The sequence below is a fragment of the Cyprinodon tularosa genome, unplaced genomic scaffold (assembly GCF_016077235.1).
Source record: "Cyprinodon tularosa strain WSP-4 unplaced genomic scaffold, ASM1607723v1 ctg270, whole genome shotgun sequence".
Taxonomy (NCBI): domain Eukaryota; kingdom Metazoa; phylum Chordata; class Actinopteri; order Cyprinodontiformes; family Cyprinodontidae; genus Cyprinodon; species Cyprinodon tularosa.
The window spans coordinates 930,753-942,767 of NW_024038975.1; the positions used below are offsets into that span (position 1 = coordinate 930,753).

At 35.8% G+C, this 12,015-nt stretch overlaps 1 protein-coding gene across 3 annotated transcripts in view; it reads left to right on the forward strand.

The window, feature by feature from the left end:
* Positions 1 to 12,015, forward strand: part of uxs1 (UDP-glucuronate decarboxylase 1) — a 45,631-nt gene that overhangs the window by 19,587 nt on the left and 14,029 nt on the right. For all 3 annotated transcript variants that reach the window (XM_038289658.1, XM_038289657.1, XM_038289656.1), the window contains one exon: positions 1,491 to 1,612. In XM_038289658.1, coding sequence (XP_038145586.1) covers positions 1,491 to 1,612 — 122 coding nt within the window. The remainder of the gene's footprint in view (positions 1 to 1,490; positions 1,613 to 12,015) is intronic.

The window sequence follows — 12,015 nt, forward strand, 5'->3', positions numbered from 1 at the left end:
ATTTTTTTTATAACATATCCAAACTTTCTCTAAATGCACAGCTAAAAAACAAACACATGAATTGCGCATTTTAAGAATTTCAAATGGCTAAACCATACAAAAAAGAACATTCAAAGCTGAGAAAAGTATTGGAAAAGTCTTAAATTTACTGTAAACAGGTAAAATACACACTTACAGAAATGTATTTAATACTTTGTACAAAAGCTTTTGTTGCCAATGACAGCTCCAAGACGCGTCCTGTATGGAGAAATTAGTCGCATGCACTGCTCAGGTGTGATTCTGGCCCATTCTTCCACACAAACGGTCTTCAAATCTTGAAGGTTTCGCGGGCCTCTTTTGTGTCTTGTAACTGTGTCTGATTATCTGATTTTTTTTTCAACATTAACAACAGTTACTGCACACATATATATATATATATATATATATATATATATATATATATATATATATATATATATATATATATATGGGGGGATAAGAGAAAAGATGGCTCCTCAAGTAGTAACATGGTAAAAAATAAGATAATCGGTCACAAATACAAAATACAGTGGGTGTAAATTCTGGAATCTTAGAGACTAAAATAAAAAATTTATAAAAACAGTATATTTTATCTGTTTTTTTAGTTTAAAAAACTCTTGTTATTCAGTACGACGTAGAGATTAAATGCATTTTATTCTAATAATTCCGGACTAATATATATTCAGGCCATAACTAAAAGAGCAGTTCATTTTATTTATTTATTTATTTATTTATTTTTTAAAGTACAAAGTAAAAGTAAAATAAATGTGACTGTGTAATTTGCCTTTCAAATTTTTAATCGTCCAGGTCATGATATCCAAAATCAGCAACTTAAATAGGTTGCTCTAGTGGAAGTTGTCATGACTTGTTGAAACAATTTAAGAAAAACACTGAGAGGTAACCAAATAGAATTTGAGTAAATTTGTGTATTTTGTGTGCTACTGATTTCTAAAGTTGGAAAAAACTTTTGAATTTCCTAAAGAAAAGTTTAGTTCGACCATTGGTGGATTAACAGATCTGTGCTAACTGTGGTTTGTATAGATCAGAAACGATCACAGCTTCATATTGAATCTATCCTTGTCTTTCTGCTGCTTTTTTCTTTCTTAGTGTTTGAAGCAACAAACAACAGAACAAGTTGTTTCTGAAATTGAAAACAATTGGTATGCAGAGAAAATTAGAATATTTTCATTACTTACATTAGTATTGCAGACTATATGTTGAATTTTTGTCTGCGCTCTTTTGGTTCACTCTGGCCAGGTGTCTCAATAAAATTTAGTTTTGTCTTCATGATCATAAGGATTCTTGATACTGATTCAATTAATTCAATGTTTTTTGTTATTAAACTCAAAATTTAGGCTCAATAGCAACATTTTGTTAATATGTTTTCTTGTAGAAATAAAGTCTTAAGAAGCATTTTTTAAGTTTTTAATGCGCTCATCGTATAACTATGAGTGCTTTTTTTACACCCTCAGATCCAGAGGTACATCCCCAAAATGAGGACTACTGGGGCCATGTCAATCCAATTGGTCCTCGTGCGTGCTATGACGAGGGAAAACGTGTAGCAGAGACAATGTGCTATGCCTACATGAAGCAGGTATCATGTTTTCTTTATTTTATTTTTTCACCTTTGTTTTATTATTAATATATACCTATATGCTGAAGGATAAAAAGTTAGCATTTCACTATCAACCAGTGTTGTTTTTGACAGCCATCTCAGATTTAGTCTTAGTCTTCAGGATTAAAACCATTATTAGTCTTAGTCACATTTTAGTCTAGTTTTAGTCAGTTTTATGTTGCAAAAAATGTGAACATTTACAATTTCGAATAAAAAGCAGCTTCTTTACCAGACTGACAGCTCTTGCCTAGATGCTGCAATTGCTGGGTATAGAATACTGCCATGCAGTTTATCATTGCGGTTGGGCAGAAAACTTTGATCTATCGAATTCAAATAAACTTTTTTAAGAATAAATGCCCAACTTTATAAAAAATTGTCTCACAAAAGCTGTGAAAAACAGCAGATCTAGCTCAACACATCATGTCAGTTAATATAACAGACAAGCTGATAAAATATACAATAAAGGAATCATTTTAGACATACAAGGTTTCCATCGTAAAGCAAACACTTCCTGATCTACTGCGAATTATGCATTACACACAGATCAATAAAATGTTCATTGCTCCAGAAAAACAAATAACCAAAGCATTCTTCTTTCTACTTTGGCAATTTGGGCTTTATTTCTTTAATTTACCTCTTGGTTACCTCTGCTCAGGGGTCAAAGTAGATTTAAATTCACAGGATTTTGATATTTAAATAAATGCTGAGAGAACCTACATAATTCCCTTTTAATCCCATGGCAATCCAGACCTAAACTGAATGACTATGTTAACTAAAATTTTGAAATATTTAAAGAAAACGGATGCTTTAATGACAATATAAGGAAACGTTTACATCTTATTTAAATAGATAGAAACAAGAAGAATGAGAGAAATATTCAAAGATCTATGTACCTTTTTATCTGGCTCTTTATCCAAAAAATAAACAGAATTAAATTAAATATTTTATTTGGATATAATTTAGGTATTACTTTTTGTAGAAATTAAAGAATGTTTAGTATAACCTTTTGTGAGCTGGAAGAAATAAAATATTAATAGTTAGACAGAGGGATTTTTTTACACTTGGCAGAGGATGATCAGCCACATAGTTTATTAAGTAGCAAGAGCAAGAAGAGCCATACAGCTGAGAGCGAGCCATCAGAGTGGAGCGAGAGAAGCGCAGACTCTGAGCTAAACGACCCACAAGCACAGAGGGAAGAACAGAGCAGAGTTTGTCAGAGCTGAGAGCTCAGTACTGGACCATTCCGGGTTATTTTCTCAGACACTGCTGCTGCTGCCATGACCCATCGGTGCTCTTGCAGCATGTGCAACATTACATAGCAGGTGGGCAGTGTGATCAAACAGGACACAGCTGCATGGCTGATACTGCTTAGCAGATTACAGCACAGTGATGCCTTTTAAACGTTTGACCGACGACCCACAAATTTTCATTTAGTTTCGTCTCGTTGACTAAAACTGAATCCTGTGACTAGTCATGTTTTAGTCATCAAAGATCCATGTTTAGCTTGTCAGTTTTCGTTATCGTCATGAAAAGTTTCAAGAAATGATTTCATCATCGTTGATAAAAACAACACTGCTGTCAACCATGGATGTCTTTGAAAGTCATTTCTTTTTTTCTAGATTTCTAGATTATGGTTAAAGATGTTGGGGAATAGTTAGGATTTAGTAATTTTGTAAAACGTGTAACAGTGTTGTTAAATTTACAAACTTTTAAGCAATAGCTTGTAGTTGTTTTGAGAGTGTATCAATTAATCCTTTATCAGCTCACTGAAATTTCTAACGAGGAACCTTCAATGAAGCTCCCAATCATTTCAGCTCAGCAGAGCCTTTTTGATAGCGGGCTGAGTGACAGCAGCCTTTAGTGATCAGATATGACCGACTCCTATTGCCTTTCCTTCAGGCAGGTGGTATTTATTTATCTACGCCGTCTCCTGCTCCTCCTCAGCTGCTCATTATTTTTATTTTTTTTCACACCTGCTAGAAAAAAATCACAGCAAGAGCTGTCTTGAAAACCCCCAGCTGTCAGTCGCCTTTAAGGACAGACAATATTATCACACATCACATCTACCGTCTAGTCATATAGTCAAAAGTCAATAACATTTACAACTGGAAGACAGTGTCATTTTGCAAGGATTCGGGGGGAAATACGGCTCGCACAACTTTAATAATTTGTTAGCAATGTATTGAGAAATGATGATCCACTTTTCTTAGAGGATAATTTAAGTTTATTTTCTGTTATCACTATTGATTGCTGATGGTTTTGCTAGAAGTTACTGATAGTACTATTAGTAATGCAGCTATGTATGAATATCCAACTATCTGTTTAAAAAATGTAAATACATCCTTTCGTTTGTTTAAGCTTCTTAAGAAAAGCTAGTTTTATTAAGAGCTATTTTTCTAACCATAAAAGCTGAACTTGCACTCTATTTGACAAAGATATGCATTTTTTCAGCTGGCTTTCATGCAGCTTTTCGTTTAGTTTACCTTGAAATTAAAAGATGAGAATCAGTTTTAATATCCAATCTTGGTCTGACTTGCTGTCATAAATTGTCGTAATTGTTTGAAGGTATGAATGGCTCAATAGATAAATGTACATCACATAATGGTAGCTACAGGAAGCCATGGCTTATTGACAGCCTTATTAAAGGTAGAATGGACTGTGGGCCAAACTGAGCGCTATGAATAAGGCCTTAGTTTCAAACTTTGACATCCACAGTATTTGCCACCTGAAATATATATTTTTAATTAGCTGAAAATAAAGATAAAGTTTCTTTCATTCAGCCTGCTCATAAGTCATTTTTGCTGAAGGCTTTGTCCTAAGAGCCCCTCCTAGATGGAGACAGGATCACTTTTTATCTTAGCGTATAAAAATAGGTCAGCTTCATAGACAGAGATTATTTAAACTTTAGGTGTACATTCAGGCATCTCTGTATCACTTTACCTGTATTTAGTCCTTGGTCTTCACTCTTGAAATAGTTTACAAGTCAGCTCTTATGAATTTTATGATCCACAGTTTCAAGAAAACAATATACATAATTTCCATGTTTTTATTCATGCATTTTCCCACTTGTTTATGCATGAAGCTGACTTTAGGAAGGCCACAGATTATAAAAACAGGTTTTATTATCTGTATCCATGATAAAGTGGTTCTCCCTGATTTAATTTTTGTTCACAGTAGGTAGGATCTGAGATATTCACCTAATGAAAGTAAATTGCTCCTAACGTTTTGAGTCAAATGTGATCACTCCACATGTTATACATATTTGCTATTGTTATGAACGGATGTTTTTCCTTATATCTTATATCTTTTATATCTTGAATGAGAAGCATTTACTTGTAGCTTATGGGCATAAAACTGTGAGGAAAAAAATAAGGTTAATAACAATGTCTGTTAAGTTGATAAGACTTTCCAAATAAGAATAAACAATGTAACTTTAGCTGTTTGGTAGACTCAGAGGTAACTTTCTTCTCAGTTTTTTGGTTCCATTTTAAAGGAAGTTTGCCTTGAAGTTTTTTTGTTAAATAAGTAGACAAGAAGAATTTTAATTTTGTAGCTTTATTTCCCCTCACTGCAGTCATACAAGTACAATAAGTTCATTTCCAGCTCCAATCCATCTTAAAAACAACAATACAATACTTTTACCTACGTAGGCTTTGTCTCAAAGCTTCTGAGAAAAGTAGTTGGTGCCCATTGTGGCTCTGCAAAACAAGGTGAAAAATACAACTTTGCTTTGCTTTTTTAATACTGCATAGTCTGCATAGGAAAACATTTTTGTGCTAATAAAGAGTTGAAAAATTCTACCAGCCTTTATTCAGACTGCATTGTGCTGACTCAAGGAGAATTTTTTTATTTTGTCCCTGATATAACCTCTGAGATTTCTAGAAAATATAATAAAAATACAAGAATCTTTTTCAATCTTTTTCTTTTTCAACTTCTGTTTGTGTTACATGGGCCTAAGCTGCATTGTGGGGGGTGATTTTAGTTTAAAATACCCTAAACTTGCTAAAGTATTCCAATATTTACCAGGAAATTGACATGTTAAAATATAAAGAGTAATTCTGAGCTTGCTAAGTTCAACTCTTTCTCACAGTTGATCCTTTCCTTTAAGCAAATTAACCTTTATAGTACCTAATGTTTAATGCTCACGACCAGTACAAAAATATTCAGCAGTAGGAAACAGATTAAGGCCTTTATTGTTGTTTGTGTGATGAACATAAACGAAAAATTAAAGAAAGGAAAGAATATGACTTAATATGAAATCTCATAGGATTGAATTGTGTTACAGAATTCCTTTTGGGTTTTTTTTTATGAGAGTTCAGCTTACAAAATAATTAACTCTGTGCCAAACAAGTAAAATTTATTGTTTTGAATAACTTTACAATTTTAATAACAGACCACAAAATGAGGATTCTCCAAGACAAGTCTTCATGAAGAACAGAAAGCTAAAGGGAAGCAGAAAATAAAAACTGACTTAATTATGCAGGATGAGAGATTCAAAGTATATTCTGATGTTCATTATCAAGCATTTTCAGCCAGTATGACTGACCTTTTAGCTGATAACATGTGCAAAACAACAGCAGAACTGTTGTACGCCTGCCTATGCAGAGGAAAAAAAAGCAACAAATGTGGATATGCGTTGATTCTGGCTGTTCTGGGACCTTAGAATCAACCCTGCTGGGTTCAAAGAGCAATGGTGGCTTCATATATTAACCCATTGACTGTCACATCCCATCCATGGGTCTTATGTGGTGCATTAACATTTTTAGCCTCCTGTCTGCCATTACAACAGTTTTATATGAAAGGGTGTTTGGATTAAGGAAAAGCTTAAACCAGGGCTTCCCAAACTTTTTCTCCCAAACAGCACCAGCTAATGGCTGGGAACTCGCTTTGCAAACAGAGAATACAACATATGTTTAAACTTTTATACCTATTCAGTTGTTATTACTTTTTTTAAACAAAAAATATTGACAAACATGTTCAACATTGAATTATATTCTCTCTAAAAAAACAAACCATGTTGACGTTAAGAACAGAACAAAATAAATCATGCCTTATTCTAGTGTGTTTAGCAGGAGGGCGGGGCTTGATGTCTGTCAGTCCCATAACCCAACATTAACCACTTGTGGACTATGGAGATATAAATAGGCCACGGCAGCTGACTAATCGAGTGTGAAGGATGCTGCCACAGACTTCATAAAGGTTCAACGTTAGCCTCTCCTACTGACTACCTCTGGCCAGCTGTTATGAACACATTAGAGATAGTTCAGTCCAAACTAGGCTTTTATAAGCTGTGGCTGCCCACTTGGTAGGTGGTAAAAGAATTGTAACACATCACTGAAGTTATTTACACATTTTCAAATGAAAACATTAACCTTAGCATCAAGCAAACCAGAAAGTTGACTTGTCTTTCTCAGTGTGCAGCCAATCAGAGGTCATGTCTATAAAGCTGCCATATCCCCGCTCACAACCTTTGATTGGTCAAGTTCGCAGTTTGATTAATTTAATAATAAGGCTGCAGTTCAGATACCCATAAAATAAATATGTATGGAGAGAAATTATTTTTTTAAAATTTGTGTTTTAAAAAAATGACTATTAACCCTTGATAGGGCACTCAGTGAAATACTTTGAAAATAAAAAAAATTCAAGCCAATAGTGTTATTGGAATCCCAGACCTTATTACCTTTGTAACTGTATCTGTAAAAAAAAATATAGATATTTTGATGCCAAAAATTTATATCAAAGAAATGCCAACTTGCCCGAATACATTAAGAAAAATAACAAAAGTGTTTCTTTAAGAAATTCATAGAAAACAGTCTTAGAGTGAAAGAAACACATTTTTAGTTTGGAAACCTATACATAATTGTTAGGCTTATCAACTTTTTAACTTTACTTTTTAACTTTTCAGTACATGTTAAATTTTTTTACCTCTTTTTCTTGACTTGTTAACTTTTTTAGTAGGTAATATATCATTCAAGGGCTAATCTAATTGGTCAAACACCGAAATAAGATGTACAGACATGTAGCAATATCTTTGCTGAATGGGCTGGATATAGATCTTGTGCTTCTAGACCTCACTCAAGGACAGGGGGACTCCATTTCTAAGGGGTAAGCAAGTGATCAAAAATGGTACCTTGTCCTATAAAGGGTTAATTATTCGATCTCATCACTATTTAATGAAAAATGTAATAATTTTATTGTACATTTCATAGTTTCATAGTACGTTTAAATATTTAAAGATATACTAAATAAATAAATGGTGCAATTAATTATTTGATGGAACCTTTAATTGTACATGGATTTTTTTCATGGTTGATTAATTTATGTCATGGTACATTTATTACTTTTATGGTTCATTTATTTCATGATATATCCAGTTTTGTCCCTTCAACCCTGCATACTCAACATAGTGTATTTTTTGAGTACCTTTAAGGTTGAAAAGCCAGACTCACACAAATAGGCATTTCAGTGCATTGTTCGCTAAGTTGGATCCATCTGTGTTTTTTAAATGAGTTTAGTTTTAATTCCACCTGGGTTTTTCATGTCTAATGTTTTTCATCATAATTTTGGGGGGATTTTTTTGCATGTACTTTTTTCCCCCCTGCAATATTCTGAGGACCCCCTAGCAGCCCTCACTTTGAAAACCACTGGCATAAACTAACTTGCTTAATCAGAATATAATTTTTTTCATTTATATTCTGATTGTCCCTTTATCCCTTATCTCCATGTAAACCAGGGGTGTCAAACTCATTTTCACTGAGGGCCACATCAGAGTAATTGCTGTCCTTAAAGGGCCAGATGTAACTTATAAATGTAACTAAATGTAATTGAATGTAATGTAAAATAAATGTAACGACTCCTTAATGTTAAATAACTCATTATTTATTATAACTTATTCAAGTGACAATTACAGTTGCATAGAAAACATATGCTTGCTTGTTCCTCTAACACACACGTGTCACACAGCCGCTTCCTACCTAGTCCTCCTCATCGGTCTCTCCCCCTCCGCCCGAATCACTATCATCGATATTTTGAAGCATTTCTAAAACCTGTTTCGCTGTTAGGTTTCTTCTGAACGCCACTTTTTCCATATTAGCCAAAAAGTTCTAGGTAGAATGTTGGTTGCTAGGCAACGGTACCAATCGTCAATCAACAGCGGGAAGAATTTACAATGCAACTAATAGAGCCGTCAAAATGGCGGTTGTGGGGGATCGAGGTAGAATTAACCATATTTATTTTTTACGTTTTAATTGTATAAAAAAAAAAAAGTGAAAATGAAGGAAATTTAGAATCAGGAAAATTGAGTTAACATGAGCAACATAAATTTAATTTTAAATATAGTTCTTTCCCTTTAAAATCTCAGAACCATCAAAATGACGGCTGTGGGAGTTCTAGCGGGCCACATAAAATGACGTGGCGGGCCACATCTGGCCCGCGGGCCTTGAGTTTGACACATGTGATGTAAACCAACCTCTTGCTGCTACACACCGTTCAGCAAGTATGTTTGAGCCAGAATATGTGCTTTGATGGATACTAATGAGATGCTGAAACATGGAGGTGATGAGGATTAGGATTGCCTTCAGAACCTTATCTGAGTCAACTCTGCTGATGTTCTTTGTTCATCTTTTTCCGGGGCTGTATGCTTAGCTTTTCTACCTGCAAAACGAGTGCATGCAAATTAAAACAATGTAGAACGTTTTTAAATAGCACAATTTTTCAAATTAACCTGGGTAATAATTAATGTTTCATAAGGTCATCTTTTTTTCAAATGGGTGTTTCCAGTCACACTGAATTACCCGCCTGGTTCTGCCCTTTGCAATATACTGTAAAGTTGTCCTCAAACTCAAAGGGAAGAGTTGGATCCAATCTCTAAACATTTTAGCAGTCTTGCTAAAGTCAATTAAAATGCATAAAACTGAAGGCATGTCCTGTTTGCTAATATCTTCCATTAAAAATGAAAATATAGACCCCCATCTTCATCATAATGACTTATGAATGTTTTACCATAATCATTGTAATTTGGCATTCATTACTTGCTTCTCTTAGTTATGACCAGTCATAACAATAGTGCCATATAGATATATGTTTTCTGTGGTTTGTGTTTTTCTCTGATAAATGATGTTTACAAAGATAATGTTTAGACTTCATAGGCTCATGCCTCATGCAGTCAGGGTTACACCTCAGTTATGCTAAGGCAGGACTGCTGCAGAAGACTAAACTGTCCTACTTCACAGCTGATCGCTTCCATCCTTAACTGTTTTTGAGGTCTTTGAAGGGGTGCGGGATAATGACGTAAAACATGATTTTCATACAAGTATGGCCTCATGTTCTCACCAAATACGTTCTTGACAAGAACATAGAAAAGTGTTGACTCTGGGAGAACGGGAGCATGCAGAATAAACTTGTTTCAACTGGAGCAGACGCGTATATGTGCAGTGTTGGGCACGTTACTTTGAAAAAGTAATTAGTTATAGTTACTAGTTACTTCTCCCAAAAAGTAACTGAGTTACTGAGTTACTCCACAATAAAAGTAACTAGTTACTAGTAAAAGTAACTATTGCGTTACTTTTGCGTTTCTCGCCCGGTAACCCTCACCACCCAGCCCCCACCTTCTCGCGTTGTGTTTCCAAAGCCAGCTGAATAGAGCGGACGACAAAGACAAGAACCTGCAGAGAGTTTTGCATTTATTGCAACTCAATGTAAATGACATCAGGGGGGAACGCCATGTGAAGTTTTTTTAACAGGGCATTCAGATCTGGTGAAATTAATAACTGGGGATGTCTAATTCTGAAATCCTGTGTGTTTGGGTTGTTATAGATACTGCAACATCTATCTATCCATCTATCTACTAGATCTATACTCTGTGTGTGACATAAAATATGGATCTCCATCCCTGCCACAGAGTATCCATCCATCCATCCATCCATCCATCCATCCATCCATCCATCCATCCATCCATCCATCCATCCATCCATCCATCCATCCATCCATCCATCCATCCATCCAGATTTCTCCCTTTCTCCATATAGGCTAACATTTGATCGTTCACGCTCTCCATAGTTCTCCTGTGGCGCGAGCACAGGGCGACTGTTGCGCACCTTTAGCGAGCATGCGCGTTTCCTGTCGCTTGCGCGGTGACTCGTGCCGCCTGCGCTGTGCGGAGATGCAGAGGAAACCGTTATGTGGTGGGGAAACGCAGCTCGACGTAACACCGGTATTTCCTTCAGGAAAACGCTGTTTTGCTGCTGGAGTCATCCTCACTCTCCATCTCTCTGTTTGTGCTGTACGTTAACACCCACCAGCAGAAACACCCACCTACCCAACTGACAGACGGAATCTCACTATACATCAGCCATTCTCATCCTCCCCTCTCTCATGACAAGGCGCGCACCTCTGGATGACCTAAAAAATAATCTTTAATATCTCTTAAACAAAAGTAGCACAAACAATATTTTTTTCTGCACAAATCTGCACTAACGTTGCACTAACCATTCAGTCTATTTGCAGAGTTTTTTGACGTGGGTGGGGTGTCAGCTTCACGCAGCTGCGCACGAGTCCTATCATGAAAAAAGGTTAATTGTGCGGCCTGAGTAACGCGCAGTAACGGGGTGTCTGCAATGGTAACTGCGTTATAGTTACAGTCAAAGTAATTAGTTAGATTACTCGTTACTAAAACAAGGTAACGGCGTTAGTAACGCCGTTACTTTCAACGCCGTTAGTCCCATCACTGTATATGTGACTTCACCGCATTCAAAACTCATCTGGAGCTGCATTTCACCTCCTGTTATTAATAGTCTCTAGATAATAAATACTTACTTTTTTAATCTACTGGGTGAATAATTATTGACACAGTCAGCTCAAAACAAAATAAACAATTTTTTCCCAAATAAAACAAAAAAACCTCCATCAGAGCCTGCGGTACTTAATATGCGGCCATGGCGTTAGTCCAGGCTGTAGTTAGCTGCGGAGCTTCGCTGCTTGTCATGGTCCTCTCAACATCAGAAATTTGTTATTTTTATTACGCTCTAAATCAGTAAATAGGCCATATAGTGAAGTTTAAAAGGATAATGTTCTTGCCTTAATTTATCTTCAAAGGTTCTTTTATAGAACAGCAGCACCAGAAAAGTTAACTTTTAGGTCAATACTCTTGAGCTCTGTGAGCGCTCCACTGGCAGCTGCTTCTGCCACAGTGCATGCTGGGACAGCTGTCAGTCTGGAGAACGCACAAGTCTGCTCTGATGCATGCTCTGTAAAGAGGGGAAGGGTGAGAACAAAATCCCGGGACTTTGTCCGTTCTCAGTCTTGTGTTCTTGTGAATGGGCTCTATGTACAACCCCACTACTTTCTGAACTTAAGGCAACTCTTTGGTTTCCTGTCTTTTTCAA